This window comes from Lithohypha guttulata (genome assembly GCF_036872675.1).
Source record: "Lithohypha guttulata strain CCFEE 5908 chromosome Unknown scaffold_1, whole genome shotgun sequence".
Classification (NCBI taxonomy): domain Eukaryota; kingdom Fungi; phylum Ascomycota; class Eurotiomycetes; order Chaetothyriales; family Trichomeriaceae; genus Lithohypha; species Lithohypha guttulata.
In genome coordinates, this window is record NW_027042750.1 from 4,128,457 (window position 1) to 4,144,436 (window position 15,980).

The following is a 15,980-nucleotide window of genomic DNA, read 5'->3' on the forward strand; positions in this document are numbered from 1 at the left end:
GAATTTGCATATCCTCTCCCTCGACGTTGTTCGCATCCGACACTTGCGTGAGATGTATTCGTCCAGAAGCTACGAGACTGTCTAATAGCGTCTGAATGGATGTCACATCCTGATGGCTGGTGTATGCTTTTTATGCAATCAGAAGGGATCAATCACAAAGGCGTTAAGAGAACACTCACCAAGTTTTGAAATAATCTCCACAAGCTTGGACACTGTCTTGGAGATTCTCTTGCTTGATCTTGTATCTTGTCCTAGCTTCTCTATGGCTCTCTGACCTTTCAGTAGGCTGCCAGCTGCGTGTTCGATATCGTTGTAGCTCCACACTGGAGGAACAACTTGCTCATTGGATGATGAGAATTCGAAATGGTATATGAGACACGCCGCCAACAACAGAGTCGCGTGAAACGCTGCAAACAAAGTCAGCCGGTACACGCATGGAACAAAAATATTGAACTCACTGTAATATATGGAAACCCACCAACCACCAAGCCCAAAAGGGACTCTACTCATGCTATGTACGATCTCAATGATCTCAACTGCATACCGCAGACAGGCAGACAAGGATTGTTGAGATATCATTGTAGCGAATGAAGTTTCACCATCACTCGAAGCAGCTCCAGCCTTTAGACGACTTTCACAGAGCGATTGAAGAACCGCTCTATGCAGTAGCGATTTTGTGTGCAAAAATCTGAGCCGCATGATAACACTAAGCCTCTGGAAGACTGCATCACTCGGCGACATTTCCAGAATGGCACTTGAAATCCAAGGCTTCAGCTTCAGCTTAGGTTCAACACTTGAATACCATTCATCCAGGTTTGCTTCAAATCCAGCTATGTCCATAGTAAGCGTATTAACATTGCCAGCTATGTTGAGAGACAAATTGTTGAGATACAACCGGGAGATAATCTTATTTTGCAAACAGTATAATTGTCTACATGTATGTTAGACAGATACCATTTATCTTACACCTGGATTACACTTACATTGTCGCAATGAACAGACTGCTGGTGCTGACCGGAACATTTTGGTGAACCATTGTGCTAGTGTCTTGTAACGGAGAAATCGAATCCAGGTCTACAGGTTTGGGCAGCTCAAGTGTAACGTATTCGCTCGGTATCGAAGGTGGTCGTCCCAGGGTCATGCTCAGTGTACTATGTTCGTAAGCAGATTTGTTCATGAGAAGAACAGTTACACGTACCTATCAAGCAGCATACAAGCAAACCAAGTCCGTCTCCTGACTTCGCGCTCATGGGGATTTAAACCTACGGCAGTCTGTGTACAATGAAGACCGAGTTGAGTGGCTGCATGCACAGCTAACCCATGCAACGCCCAGGTCTCATCTGACCTCTGCGTTCCCTGTCGGTATTGGCTCATCAAAAGCAAACATTGGACTTGTGGTATTAGCATCTGAGCATGCATGTTCGGACAAAGGTAGCTTACCTAGTTCGAGGTCTGCCAGTCTAAACCTTGACTCCGCTAGCAGGTCTTGTGCTCTGTGAAAGAAAACCAGTGATTCGACAATGTTCTTCTCCAGTGAGCGAGTGTTCATAGTATCAGTGAAGGTAGCAAAAGCAAAGATCATATTCAAGAGACACAGCCAGGACCTCCTCACACCCTGAAAGCCTGTAGTACGAGCTTCCCGATACCGCGAGATCGTTGAATGCTTTGAAATGAATGGGAAGAATATGCCTGTGTCGGAGAAGAAGTGTTCGATCATCGCAATGGCATGCGTCGCAGGAGGAAGCGCACAGGCATTTTGACGCGATGAAGCAGCAGGCGTCGCGACAGAGATTGATGCCTGAGGTGAAGGCATTTGTGAAACAAGGCGTTGTTCCTGAGCATTGTATGGCTGCCGTTGAGACTGGGCTCTCGTAGTGAAGGCGGCAGATATGATTTTCGAAATTGTGCTGAGAAGGGAGACGTTCGAGGAAGGTCCTTTGTTAAATTAGCAAAGAGCAAGAAGTAGTGTGAGACTTGCCGAAAAATCTAGCGTCTTTCATACTGTACTCTCCAATGGTAGCCATCCCATCCATTGTGTCTTCGCTGGCCTCGAGCAGACACACCTCGTCATCTTCAATGACTGCGACTTCCGAAACAGGTCGGACGGACAGAGCTTCTGGTGCAGGGTATTGCATCATAGCTATCACGTCCGAAGAACTGCTTTGGGGCAAATTTTGTTGATTGACAAGCATGCTCAAAATAGCTTCGACCGATCTCAGTCGATCTTCGTGAGTGTCGGTAGACCTTTTCGGCGCTATCAGCGCTTTGACATTGTAGTCCAAAGAAGACCATACCTGGTTGATGACTGCGGTTGCGAATTAGTCGGCTGCTCGTAGATGCATTCGAAGCCGAGCTGTACACACATGCCACAGATGGGCTTCGCGCCATTACACTGGTTGATTAGCTTGTCATTCAAATGGAGGGAGTGTCGCAGATTGTGTTACATACGCGTGATTTGCGATTTCGACAGGAGGTGCATGCCAAAGCTATCCTTCTGCGCTTATAGGAATTGCACTCTTCCGTCACTGGTGGATCATCTCTGCCGGGCTCATCGTTCCTCGAACGCTTCTTTGGAGCGTTCTTGGCCATTCTAGCGTGAATGTTTCAGCTACCAAATTCTACAGCAAACATCAAAGGTCAGTCAAAAGCTGAGAGAACGTCGGGTACGAAGAACACGGAAAGGAAGATATTTGCGGATACATCGGAACGGAATTAACGGTTTTAGTGCTCCACGTACGCGGGCAGCAGATCTTCTCTCCACACAGCAGCTAACGGCCAGTACGAAAGCAGGACTGGACCTATCTGCTGATGTGTTCGAACGCATTCCGCTAGAATTTTCAATCTAAAGTAGCATCATGGCCTCCACTTGCCGCTCGTGAATGTTCTTCTCCCCAGGCGAAATACTCTGAGCATTCACATGAATGGGACAAACATGCGCCGATTTGTGATGCTCACATGTTGCGTTCCAGAAGAATCGGACTCCCGTCTGAGGTCTATAACCTCTCTTGATACTCCTCTCAAGATGGACCAAGTGTATATACTTACATAAGTAAGCTCACCTGCTCTTAATAGCTTTTACGTTTTGTTATATAACGTCATCATTGATATCACACAGTCTTTCCACCACAATAGTAGAACCAACGATGAGTTCAGAAGCTAAGATTGTTCCATTGTGGCTGGATGGCCAGGAGGTCACCACAAAGCACACATTAGCAGTATTCTCACCCATCACCACACAGATATGTCATGAAGCTGCAGCAGCTTCCATCGAAGATGTAGAGGCAGCAATTCAATCCTGCCAGAAAGCATTCCCTACCTGGTCACGCACTAAACCTTCCATCAGGCGAGACATCATCCTTCAAGCAGCTATCCTCTTCGACGGTAGGAAAGAGGAGTTATGGAGCATTCTGCGAGAAGAGACTGGCGTTGATCGCCGATTTTTTGAAGTTACATTCGCTGGTGCTATAGATATGTGTAAGGATGTTGCTGGTCGCATCTCGTCTTTGCAGGGCAGAGCTCCCGCCGTTGAAGCGGAGGGATCAAGCGCTATTGTTCTTCGAGAACCTTACGGTGTGGTGGTTGGAATTGCTCCTTGGTAAGACGAATACTGCAAGATTGCGTTGTCGGAACTGACTCTTGAACAGGAACGCGCCATTGGTGCTGGGCCTGAGAGCTTGTCTTCAGCCTTTGGCCTGTGGAAACACAGTCGTGCTGAAGGGTTCAGAGCTTTCGCCAAAAACATTCTGGGCGATTGCCTCCATCCTGCACGATGCAGGCCTACCTCCGGGTTGCTTGAACACTATCTACCACAAGCCAGGGCCTGACGCTATCCTGGTCACGAACTACCTCATCTCATCACCTTGCGTGAGGAAGTTGAGCTTTACCGGAAGTACAGCTGTAGGATCAGCTATTGCATCACTAGCCGGGAAATGCCTCAAACCGATTGTTCTCGAATTGGGAGGCAAGGCACGAGCAATCATCTGTGAAGACGCAGACATCGAGAAAGCGGCGCAAGACTGTGCTCTGGGCGCCTTTCTCAACAGCGGCCAGATATGCATGAGCACAGAGCTGGTTCTGGTCCACAAATCTATTTCATCCAAATTCTCATCCGCGTTCCGTGAGGCTACGGATAGACTATTCGCTCAGAATGATGAGACCACATATCTTGCCACAGAGTTAGCGGTGGAAAGGAACAAGAATCTGGTCAAGGATGCTGTTGCAAAAGGTGCACAGATTTTGCATGGTTCATCGGACGCTTCAGCAGCCACAAAGACTTCCATGAGACCGGTCACGCTTGGGGCAGTGTCGAAGGATATGCAGATATATGCGACGGAGTCCTTTGGCCCGTTAGTGTCGTTCGTCGAGTTCGAAACGGAGCAGGAAGCGATAGATTATGCCAACGACACTGAGTACGGTTTGACGGCAGCGGTCTTCACATCAGACCTTCAGCGCGGGATGCGCTTGGCCAAGACAATACAAAGTGGTGCGGTTCACATCAATGGGATGACTCCACATGACGAGAGTGCTCTGCCTCACGGTGGTGTCAAACATAGTGGATGGGGTAGATTCAACGCTGAAGAGGGTCTGAGTGAATGGGTACAGTCGAAAACAATCACTTGGAAGGATTAACAAATCAAAGGAGGAAGGTGTTCTCGGTGATAGTAATAAAATGTATATACTCTTTGACATCCTTTGATGGTGCCTTTATATTGTTTGTTCTACATTCCTGTGTCGTCAGCGTTGGCCACAAGCATGAAGGGAAAGTTTTTACTTTCAACATCTTGACCTTGCACTCAAGTTGTATGCATTGGGAATGAAGATATCCGTGTTATGATGCCACAAAGAGTGGCGATTGCGTGGTCAAGACTATCTTGCTTGATCGAACCATTTTCTACGCTCGCCTAAGACACCTTTGTGCAGCACATCATTGACCTGTGAAATTCGTGGAAGAGCATGAAATTTTCAACGCCATGTCGTCGTTCTCCTCTTATGAGCTAGAATGAAGCACCTCGAATTCATGTCGAACAAAGACATGCATTACGTGTACGCACTAGTGTAATCTGTCAACTACGTAGAATTTTGCGACTGTTCAATCTGAGACGAAAGTCTCCACGTCCACACCAGCCACACGGTAGAAGCCTAGAGCCGAGAGCATAGGCTTGTCGTGCGATCGATACAAATACACACTTTCCTCGGAATCAGCATGGTGACTGTATGCATACCACGAGGGAACGCAGAAAGTGTCTCCCTTCTTCCATTGGATCTTCTCATCTCCAATGGAGGAGTATCCTGAGCCCGACACGACGTGGTAGATCGAAGATGCCGTCTCTTGTACGACAGGCGAAGAACAGCCGGCATTGAGCCGTTCTGCCAGTCCTCCCAAGATTTTAGACACTAGCATTGGGTTAGTACATATCTAGTGAAGACACACTGCAAGCCGCGAAGGTTCTTCTTACCTGGACGACCATCTGGCTTTACATAGTCTTCTGAGGTCCAGTCTCCAGGCTTCTCATCAAGAGTCTTCTGCATCTTCGACCAGGGGAATACAATTGGCGATTCGTCAGAGTCCACATCCTCAGCAGGGTATCGTGCTTGCGAGAAATGCTCTACGAAGTGGACGGGGAAATGTCTGAAATTCGGAAGGTCGAGGTTGTCGAGCCATATCATCGGTCCGTTGCCGTCTTTGCCGTGGTCGTGCCAGTTCCATGTCGGAGTGAGGATTACGTCGCCTCTTTGCATTTTGATACGACGTCCGTGGACAGCGGTGAAACCACCTTGGCCTTCGATGATGAATCGCATCGCGAACGCCGTGTGCCGATGTGCCTTTGCTACTTCGTTAGGCATCACGAGCTGCAAACCGGCGTAGATGGTGTCTGTTGTATATGGAGCATCTGAGGGCATTTTAGCAGAGTATACAGGTCGTCGTGTGATGCGGCTTACCTCTGGCCGGGTTTACTAGCATGAGCACTCTTCGCTCAGCTCGATCCTCACTCACGAGTTCTCCTGCCCGAATCAAACTAGGCCTGATTTGGTCGTATCTCCAGATGTGCGGTATTGCGGTTGGATTGGGTAGAGCAGGGTTCAATCTGCTCATCTGCTTCCAGAGAGGTTTCGTGTGCAGCTTCTCAGCTGTTTCAAAGAGAGACTGCTCATCTTGAATCTCGCCTGCAAGTTGAAGCGCAGTGGTAGTTTCAGTCGTCGACATTGTGTGCTCACGGTCTTAGCAGAGAATAGTTGGATGTGGTGTTCAAGATTGTTTGACGGTGTTTGCACAATTTGAGGTGAGTGGAATACTTGCGATATAAGTAGATGCGTCAAGTATTAAAGTCCTGCAAGACCACAGACAGGCTGGTAAGGTTTTGGTACTCGGGAGGATAATGATTCTGGGCGGAACACCTTTTTTAGTTGGTGCTGATTATCCTGAATCCGATCGGGTGTGCATCGGAAACGTAGCCCCGAAGAAGCCTGTACATAGCTAAATGGCATCGCTACGATGGAAACTCGTACTTAGAGCGCAGCTTGGTTAAAATTGGCGCCTTTGTCGTACAGCGTCCTCGACTGAATGATCTTGGACATTATTCAACGGCCGCGAATAATCTAGAAGTCTACACAATTTTACTCGACCCTCTCTGACATTGGTGTGGTTGAGGTCCGGCTATTGAACAAAGCCACTCTGTCAAAGCAACAGTTGCACATAAAGGCGCGAGTTTGCGCTCACAGATTGCTGCTCAACACCATCTGATCATCGGCCTCACTCGACCCGCTTCTGAACTCGACGACTGAGATCGCGATAATGATGGAGGCACAGACAAACGGCGTAATGCCCAAACCCATAAAGCGCGTCGTTCAACCACCTTCATATCCGACTACTAGTCTCGAGTTCTTACAAAGTATAAAAACGCACACGAATGAAGCACTTCTTTCTGCAACTAAGATCAAGATCATCGTTGTTGGCGCAGGTCTTGGCGGCCTCGCAACTTCATGTGCTCTGGCTCGAAGGGGCCATGATGTGACATGTTTCGAACAAGCCGAACGACTGGGTGAGGTATGAAGATTTCGTCCATAGTCACAACCGAAATTGAATACTAACGTTCTTGGACAGGTCGGTGCAGGCATTCAAATGCCACCGAATTCTGCTCGTCTACTACTAAAATGGGGTCTCGGTGAATATCTGGACGAGAGAGTCGTCGAGCCGACATGTATCACATTCCGACGTTGGCAGAATGGAGCCGAGCTGTCTCGTACTGCACTGGTACCAGACCATAGACAGAAATTTGGCGCCCCTTACTATGTGGTACATCGAGCTCATTTCCACGACTCGCTGCATCAGTTGGCACTGAAGTTGGGAGCGAAAGTGAAGATTGCTTCACGAGTCATCGAGTACGATCCGGAAACACCTTCGATCACACTGGCCAACGGGGAGGTCCATTATGCGGATCTCATCGTGGCGGCGGATGGTTCGTAAGATATCAGAAAATGCTGTACTTCTGCTGACTTGCTTGCAGGGATCAACTCCATTGCACGAGAAACGGTGACTGGAGCAAGAACTGATTCCAGAAACACGGGCTTTGCGGCATATCGAGCCACAATTGACGTGGACAAGATCAAGGCTGATCCGGAAATAGCTTGGATCGTGGAAGAAGCAAAGATCAATCTCTGGTAAGAGTGATGTATACAAGTTTCTGGAACGACTGCTGACAGACTCCCAGGGTTGGAGATGGACGGCATGTTATGACCTACCCAATCGCATCAGGAGAATCTTTCAACCTGGTCTTGTCTCATCCTCTTTCTGGTACCGCCAAGAAACAATCACCTTCCGAAGTCCTAGAAGAGATGAGACTAAATTTCGAGGGCTGGGATTCGAGGCTCATAAAACTGATGTCACTCATACACACGACAATGAAGTGGCCATTGTGCAACCTACCCAGTATCTCTACCTACGTTCATTCAGCGTCGAAGATGATTATACTGGGCGATGGCGCACATGCTATGCTACCATACATGTCACAGGGAGCAGCAATGGCGGTCGAAGATGGTGCAGCCCTTGCCGAGGCTTTGCATCTGGCTTCTTCTCCGGAAGATATACCAGAGGCCTTGAGGATATGGAACGCTGTGAGATGGCAGCGTGGTTGTCAGATGCAAGAGGCCAGCAGTCTCAACGGCATCTTGTGGCATTTCAAAGATGGTCCAGAGCAAGAGGCGCGAGATGCAGCAATGAGATTGGGATCCTTTGGTAAGGATATGCCAAATGGCGACGGCATCCCCGGTGATACCGTCAAGCTAAATGGTGACCCCAATCAATGGAACGATCGGGAAACATCACAGTGGTGCTTTGGATATGATACTGAGGAAGCGGTTCGAAGATATCACAGTTTGCAAACCTTGGCGAAATTATGATCATTGCAACGATCCGTTACGGCTGTCGATTTAATCAAAAGTGTGCAATCTTTCTTCTGGCGCTATCTTGTGCGCTCGTACTCTTCAAACCTTCAAGTGCTTACGTCGGTATTCTACACAACTACCCATCTCGTACAACTGTGAAAACTTTCTACGACACAAAGTCGGTTCATCAATCATGCTATCGTTTTGCGGATGTAATACTCCCTGATGAAGGTTGACAGTGGTCTGTCAAGCATCCAGATGCAGTAACCGGGGATAGAACGGGAACTTGCCCAACCGCTACGTCGGCGCAAGGCTCTATGTCACAATCCATGGCTACAAATCGAGTTCCTCATTGAGTCTCGAACATCCATATACTCTCCCATCTTCAACGTTTCCGCTCCCAGACACACTGAAAGTCATACTAAATACGATCGAACGGCATACTGCTGCAATGGGCTCTATCGAAGGTGGGGTACAAGTCGCCGCATGGCTGGACAAGCCTGGACATGGGGCAGTTCTGCGGATCAGAGAGGATATCGACATACCAATACCCAAGGAGGGAGAAGTGTTAGTCAAGCTCGAGTGCAGTGGCATCTGCCATTCCGACGTCCACAGTATCTACAATGAAACTCCGATGGACACCGATATCGCTGGGCATGAAGGTGTCGGCTACGTGGTAAAATGCGGACCCTCAGTCGCAGATGAGGTGCTGAATGCTCGTGTTGGCGTTAAATGGCAATATCGCACTTGTGGCAAGTGTGAGATCTGTGCTGTTGATTCGACAGCTTGTCCATACCAAGACAATGCAGGCCGCAACGTTCGCGGGACATTCGCACAATACATTTGTGCTCCCGTCAGAGACCTCACCATGCTACCGGAGGGTCTGGAGTCAAAAATACTAGCACCTTTGTTGTGTGCCGGATTGACTATGTATTCCGCCATTGCCAAAGCGCAGCTGAAGCCTGGCCATTGGCTCGTCTTACCAGGGGCAGGTGGAGGTCTCGGTCACATCGGTGTGCAAATTGCTGCCAGTCGAGGCTACAAAGTCATCGCCATCGATAGTGGTAAGGAGAAGAGGAAGCTCTGTCTTGATCTAGGAGCTGCACTATTCATCGACTTTAGAGAAGAGGACATTGAGGCTGAGGTAAGCAGAGCGACGGGAGGATATGGTGCTCATGCTGTCATTGTTGGTGTTGGGTCTGAGAGTGCTTACCGACAAGGTTTCGCCGTTTTGCGCAACCTTGGAACGCTAGTGTGCGTAGGCATACCAGGAATTAGTTGTCAACTACCTGTAACCCCCTTTCAAATGATCGTGAAAGGGCTGAAGGTGGTTGGATCGTCCTGTGGAACCCCTACCGAAATGCATGAGCTTTTGGATATGGCCATGGCTGGTAAGGTCATTCCACAGGTCACTGTCTATGAGCTGGAAGACATCAATACCATTGTGGAAAAGCTAGCACGTTTCCAAATTGGTGGAAGAGTCGTCCTTCGGATACCACAGTGAGACTTCCGTGTAAAGTAGATCGAAGATATTGTCTAGGTAAAAACTTGTCATTTGAGTATGCATAGCGAGGCAAAGAATGATAGAAATTGATGAACAACGAAACGTTCACTGAGCAGTGAGATATGTCGAGAGGGGAGATTTCTGGAAATCATTCCGCTGATGCAATATGGAGAGTGAACAAAACCTGCAAGCATGTAATCGGCCGTGACATTCGACTTGACAAAGATTTACACTTGCCTGATCTTGCTGGAGGCTTTCCGCTGAATCGAAGTATAGCTAAAGGCGGTCTTTAGTAAGCCTCCTGAGTACGAAATGGGCTAGCTACGAACAAGAAACGTAAAGCTATGGCCGGCACGAGGCCAGTCCAGAACCTTAGGCAAGTCAACCAATAAAGTCTAGCACGTGAAGACATAAGATAGAAAATCACAGCTTGCTGAAGCGCCATACCTATTCAAGCTGACCCAGCACGCCTTGGTATGGCACGTGGTTACAGCACAAGCGTCAGATTCGCTCCTCTATGTATCCAGCTTGGGCATAGTATTTCTGAGCGGCCCGATGGAGAGGCACCGGACTCTGCGCCATTTTCCTTGGATCTAATGGATAACTGAGAGGACTTCTTCCAGGCGGAATGTGCTTGAATTGCGCTTCTATCATATGTCTTGTCTCCACCAAGCACCAGGTAAGAAGGTAAGCTACATCCTCCGCCATATCGTCACGGACGAACACGATGAAGTCCGAAAAGTCTAGGGCTGGAAGATCGTGATCGAGAGTATCCCAAAAGCCTGCTGGAAGGATGTTTGTACCCAGTCCAGTCGACTGACGAAGACTTTCTAATGCCTCTGGTTCGGCTGGTAGCGGCACTACCGTGGTTGAGTCAATGAGACCTCTCCACCATGGTGTCATGATAGCTTCTTGGACGATAGCGTCGGCATCTCCACTCTCGACGAATGCAATGCATTGCTCTGGTCTCTGAGCCACGAGGAACTTTCCACCCCACGACTCTATCGTAGCCCTGGAAACTCCATGAGCCTCCAAGAACTTGCTTGTGACGTGTCCGATGTAATTGGTCCCATCGTCCACAGAAGTCGCTATGCGCAAAGCGGGCTTTTCCGCTCGTAACTCTTCGAAAGTCTTGATCCCGTACTTCGGGTGCAACGCCATTACCAACCGGTCATTTTGCGGTAGCACGCCCAATGCGCGAAGGTGAGGCATTGAGCGCTTGAAAAGACCATCTCCTGTCAGAGCCTGGGGCATTAAGCCAGCTGGTGTAGCAATGGCCAAATCCGCCTCGCCGTCTTCAACCTGTGTCAATGACTCTAGCCCGCCACCTCGTATACTTGTGATGGAGGTCCGGCTTTGAGGACCTGTGCGATCACAAAACTCTTGTGTAAGCCAGGCACAAATTCGGTGGAAGTTTGCGCCACCCCAGTCTCCAATAAATTTGAGGTTATACGACTGAGGCAGTCTGACTCCTCGATCACCGTTAATGCTGAGTTTGTCCATATTGAAGAAGCAGCTTTAGGGACAGAAGATAATCTTCAAAACGGTGACAGAAATTAGTATGGTGACATAGAAGTAGGAAAGGCGGTAGGACTGACAATAGAGATTGAAAGGAATGCTGTGTAGTGGTTGTGATGGCTCCGTGAGCAGCGATACCGGTCGGCTACTGTCAGATATATGTGGGGTACTGTTCCGATCTACAATTCGGAACACTGCTGCAAGTACTTTTTGCTAATTACTCTCCGAAGTTTGGCGAACCGCTTAAGGAATTGCCGAGGAACAAGCTCAACACGACAGGCCATGCTTTTGAGGGCTATGTTATGCTTGTGCATATTGCACATTTGACTGATTATCAGTGAGTTGTCTTCATACTTCGACGCTCGCGAGCCTTACAACCTACTGTAAACTCGGACCCGGCAGGTAGTCGTCAATATCGAAAACTAAATGTCGAATGATGGAAATGTCCAACCAGCAGGTGCTGAGGAGCTGAAAGAGATCTATCGTACATGCATTGCTGGTAGTCATGTTCTCCATTACCATGGGCAAGAATCCTACGGTCTTTATTGTTGATTGTGAACGCTCATTGTCATGCAGTATACTGGACGCCTATGGCCATCTTTCAGTACGCCATCCATCGAGATCAGATATCTTCATCATGCCCCGGAACATGGCTCCAGCCCTGATCAGATCACACGAAGATCTTGTACAGTACCACGTCTCGGATGGCTCTCCTGTGGAAGCTAATCCTCCACGTGGCTATGTTGAGCGTTATATACATAGCGAAATATACAAAAAGTATCCTAGCATCAACAGCGTGGTACACAGTCATTCTAAGGCTATTATACCCTACGGTATCACTGGTACGTTGTGGAATGAAACTCAGGACTGGGAAAATCGCTAACGTCGTTACTGGTGTTCCGATCAGGCCTTGCTTTCACATGGCGGGGTTTTTAGGTAAGTGGCAATGCAACGATTGACAAAAATGCCTTGTCGTGGAGTACTCTCTAGCATGCTGCTGATACTTTGCGCAGGGACATCCACTCCCGTCTTCGATATTGCAAAGCACTATCAAGCTGACGATATTCCCGACTTGCTCATCCGGAACACACGACTTGGTGAAGCACTAGCATCTCAATTCGCTCATTCAGATGCCAATGAGGATGGTACCCAAGGCGAGTCAGCTCGACCTGCTGTGCTCATGCGTGGCCATGGAGTCACGATTACAGGCACTCGCATTGAAGAAGCTGTCTTTCGTGCTATTTACATGCAGGATAATGCCGAGATTGAGACCACGAGCCTGCTGCTTAGAGCTGCACATCCTTCTGGACCGAACGAAGGCTCGGCCGTCCAGTACCTTAGTCGAGAGGAAGCCGCTGGAGCTGCTGGTATGACCCAGTGGGCTTGGGAACGAGCATGGGCACTATGGATTAAAGAGGTGGAAGCAGTCAGTATATACAGCAGAGAGTAGCAGACCCAGTATACACAAAGACTTCTGGTCCGAAAATGTAGGTTGTTCTCTAAAAAGTAGTCGTTTTATAAAGGGAAAGAGATATTACAGCAGATTCCTACCAAGCAAGAATCGAACATGCATATATGTTTGGTCGCACTCAAAGCTCCTTGACCTCTTCCCGGACCTACTTGTATCCTCTCGTATCTTGGCATCCAAGGGAGTGCTTCAGAATGTCGAGGATATGACCAGCTACCTGAATGGTACACAAACAATCTTGCTTCGCTACGGAGTAGAATGAGAACATTCAGGTATCAGCGTTATTGACGATAATGTCGGATTCGTACTTGATAATCTTACAAAGTTGCGCGCATCAAGTTAAGAGTGGCACCCACCTCAAATTATATTCTTGTCTGTTCAACATGGAATTCGCGGCTCACCGTGGTATGTCCCGTCCTGATCCATTGACTTATCAAACACGCTTTCTTCCATCCTTATGCCTACTTAGTCCGTGGACAACCCCGTTATCTCGGACGTCCATCTAGAATCAAGCCTCCTAGATCAGGCTAGGCGCCTGCAAAGAGTACAGCATGAGCCGAACCATGGGGAGATTATACTATTGAGCTAAGTAACGATACCAGCCAATCGGCATCCATACAAACACGGCCCATTGATAAAGTCGTGCTTCGACGCTCAGACCAGCACACAAGGCAATGGGACCATCAAGCTCCCACCAACGGAGATGTTGATCTTCAGAGTACAAGTCTTAAAGCGTGATTAAAGTGCTTCAGTAGCCTATGTGAACACTATGTAGGTAATCCATATCTCGCAGTCTAATCATTGCTATTTACATCTTTGAACAGCGGTTCTAGTGGCAGCCATAAGTCGGATTTTGCTAACGTATGGTGGCATCAATTCTTGAGCTCCGCTGCAACCATTTTGCCCCTCACCTCTGCGTCTGTCTTGAAGCTCGAGAACTGCCGAGCTGGAACATGCTTGATGAACATCTCGTCTATCTCCTCAAAGCTGCGACCGGCAGTCTCTGGATGGCAGAAGAACATATATATAGTAGACAAGATGCTGAAGCCGCCGAAGATGAAGGCAGTCTTTCCACCCAGATTTGCCTTATCGGGGTTGAAGATGTAGGGAATGACGAATGCTAGCACGCACTATTACATGTTAGCCAGGGATAATTTGTAATGCAAAAGGACTTGGTACTCACCACGATGGCATTTTGCAAAATAATGCCAATGGCAGCCGTCAAGATGCGTAGACGAGGAGTGGCAACCTCGCCTAATGCTGTATATGCCGTGGAACCGATGGTGGCGGTATATACGAACAGGTATATAATAAACATTGATATAGCACCTCTCAGAAATGTAGTGCTGGTAGTTACCGTGGCTAAGCCACCACAAATCCAAAGGATGACAGTCAAAAGAGCAGTTCCGTAGAGATTCAGTGGACGTCGACCGAAACGTTCCACCATAGGCCAAGATGCGACGCAGCCCAGAAAAGAGACACATTGAGCGGCAATGTTGATCTTGAAACTCATGGATGGACTGTAGCCGGAAAGCTGTGCGTAGTAAGTGAGGTAAGCCAGAATGAAATAAGCTCCTCCGACATTCTGAATACAAATGGGCATGACCGCCACCATTGTACGACGGAGATTCGACTTCTTGAAGCATTCGAGATATGAGGCCTTTTCGGTTTCACCTCGAGCTTCTTCCAGAGTAACCTTGATGTTGGCGATCCGCTTCTCAATTTCGTCGGTTTTGTATCCGAGGCGGCGCAGGGCACGTGTTGCTTTTTCTTCCTTTCCATGCCTAATCAGCCAGTACGGAGATCTAGAGAGATAGTCAGCTGTGTTTTTCTCCTCATAATGTTCAATGTAGCAGATATCACATACTCTGGCATGAATGGTAGGCCGACCATGGCGATAGCAGTAATAGCATATTGACCACAGAAAAGTCCACGATATGTCCATCGAGTCGTCCCATCGCTTATGTAGTTGAGTATTAGTGCCACGATCAGCTGCGCCAGCACAAATGTGATAGCACTCGCAGCTGTAAGGATGCCGCGGATTGGGGTGGGAGCAATCTCCCCGAGGTAACTGAAAATCGTCGTGAGACCGATACCGATGGAGAATCCACCGATAAACTTGGCGACAAAAAAGACAGCGTTTGTGGTAGCAATAATCTGAATTGTTGTGCCAATGAGGATGTTGATGAAGCCAAGAAGAAGCATACGCTTCATACCTATCTTCTCTCCGAGCCATCCAGTGATCAAGCTGCCAATGCAGCCCCTGCACAAATGTCAGAAGCTTGTGAGATGGACGACCACAACGAGACTTACGACGCGACAGGTGCGCCGCTGAACGCGGCTTGCCAATTTGCTGGAAGAACGTAGTTACCAGCAAAAGGTCTGCCAAAGTCCTTCCGGAACTGAGGGATACCTATCACAGCAGAGGGAGCGGCAAAGTCGAAAGCGGTGGCTAGAATGACCCATATACCGTAGCAGCACCACAATACGGGGACAGGATGCTTCCTCAAGCATTGAGAGACGGTCTCTTCATGATCCTCCTGATTTGCTAGATGTCCTATCCTAGACGTGGATGTGTCCAAGCGGGACAGATCTTCTACCTGAGCCGGTACTGCCTTTTCGGTATCGTCGGTACGTGTTGTCATTGTGTCTATAGTAATCGAACTATACGAGCCTTGTTGGTTGACTTGGATATGGTAAAACGCAGGGTAGTAGATGGACCTTTTGTAGAGAGAGAGGTCGGAAGACACTTAAAGGGCCAGATTTGCGAAGAGAAGAACTGCTTCGGCCCACCCGTGATTATTCCCCATACTCTCAGCAAATTGAGGGGACTCCGTGAAAGTGGAATCTAGTGCACAATGAGTCCGAGCTCCCCACAACACTATCCTGCGATAGTCTTGTGGGGGGTTCCGAGATCGTTGTGCTCGGAGAGCTATATGTCCTAGTGGGCTCGGGTAGCCAGTCGACCATACGATATTTGCGGCAGGCCTAGATGCTCCGGGAGCCCATCGAAAAATTAGCTACGTGACTTTTCGTGGCCGGGTCGGGGGGGGGGCGGGGCCGGGGGCGGCGCGGGCGGCGGGGTCCGGCCGGGCCGGGGGCGGGGGC

The 15,980-nt window shown here is 48.7% G+C and overlaps 8 protein-coding genes across 8 annotated transcripts; 4 read left to right on the forward strand and 4 right to left on the reverse strand.

The window, feature by feature from the left end:
* Positions 1–1,940: 1,940 nt before the first annotated feature.
* LTR64_001520 (uncharacterized protein) lies at positions 1,941–2,589 on the reverse strand (the record flags this gene model as incomplete). Its single annotated transcript, XM_064895901.1, has 3 exons — positions 1,941–2,244; positions 2,295–2,392; positions 2,449–2,589. The coding sequence occupies 3 exons, from the start codon at positions 2,587–2,589 to the stop codon at positions 1,941–1,943; spliced, it is 543 nt and encodes a 180-aa protein (XP_064758588.1).
* A 554-nt stretch (positions 2,590–3,143) lies between these two features.
* On the forward strand, positions 3,144–4,629 carry LTR64_001521 (uncharacterized protein; the record flags this gene model as incomplete). Its single annotated transcript, XM_064895902.1, has 2 exons — positions 3,144–3,595; positions 3,645–4,629. The coding sequence occupies 2 exons, from the start codon at positions 3,144–3,146 to the stop codon at positions 4,627–4,629; spliced, it is 1,437 nt and encodes a 478-aa protein (XP_064758589.1).
* Positions 4,630–5,089: 460 nt separating this feature from the next.
* On the reverse strand, positions 5,090–6,205 carry LTR64_001522 (uncharacterized protein; the record flags this gene model as incomplete). Its single annotated transcript, XM_064895903.1, has 3 exons — positions 5,090–5,394; positions 5,457–5,891; positions 5,941–6,205. The coding sequence occupies 3 exons, from the start codon at positions 6,203–6,205 to the stop codon at positions 5,090–5,092; spliced, it is 1,005 nt and encodes a 334-aa protein (XP_064758590.1).
* Positions 6,206–6,820: 615 nt separating this feature from the next.
* On the forward strand, positions 6,821–8,397 carry LTR64_001523 (uncharacterized protein; the record flags this gene model as incomplete). The annotated part of the gene is made up of 4 exons (XM_064895904.1): positions 6,821–7,045; positions 7,103–7,457; positions 7,506–7,659; positions 7,710–8,397. The coding sequence occupies 4 exons, from the start codon at positions 6,821–6,823 to the stop codon at positions 8,395–8,397; spliced, it is 1,422 nt and encodes a 473-aa protein (XP_064758591.1).
* A 436-nt stretch (positions 8,398–8,833) lies between these two features.
* On the forward strand, positions 8,834–9,886 carry LTR64_001524 (uncharacterized protein; the record flags this gene model as incomplete). Its single annotated transcript, XM_064895905.1, has 1 exon — positions 8,834–9,886. One exon carries the CDS (start codon positions 8,834–8,836, stop codon positions 9,884–9,886), a length of 1,053 nt encoding a protein of 350 aa, XP_064758592.1.
* Positions 9,887–10,387: 501 nt separating this feature from the next.
* LTR64_001525 (uncharacterized protein) lies at positions 10,388–11,389 on the reverse strand (the record flags this gene model as incomplete). The annotated part of the gene is made up of 1 exon (XM_064895906.1): positions 10,388–11,389. The coding sequence occupies one exon, from the start codon at positions 11,387–11,389 to the stop codon at positions 10,388–10,390; it is 1,002 nt and encodes a 333-aa protein (XP_064758593.1).
* A 664-nt stretch (positions 11,390–12,053) lies between these two features.
* LTR64_001526 (uncharacterized protein) lies at positions 12,054–12,854 on the forward strand (the record flags this gene model as incomplete). Its single annotated transcript, XM_064895907.1, has 2 exons — positions 12,054–12,246; positions 12,418–12,854. The coding sequence occupies 2 exons, from the start codon at positions 12,054–12,056 to the stop codon at positions 12,852–12,854; spliced, it is 630 nt and encodes a 209-aa protein (XP_064758594.1).
* Positions 12,855–13,744: 890 nt separating this feature from the next.
* LTR64_001527 (uncharacterized protein) lies at positions 13,745–15,517 on the reverse strand (the record flags this gene model as incomplete). Its single annotated transcript, XM_064895908.1, has 4 exons — positions 13,745–14,002; positions 14,056–14,677; positions 14,740–15,135; positions 15,186–15,517. The coding sequence occupies 4 exons, from the start codon at positions 15,515–15,517 to the stop codon at positions 13,745–13,747; spliced, it is 1,608 nt and encodes a 535-aa protein (XP_064758595.1).
* Between the last annotated feature and the right edge of the window lie 463 nt (positions 15,518–15,980).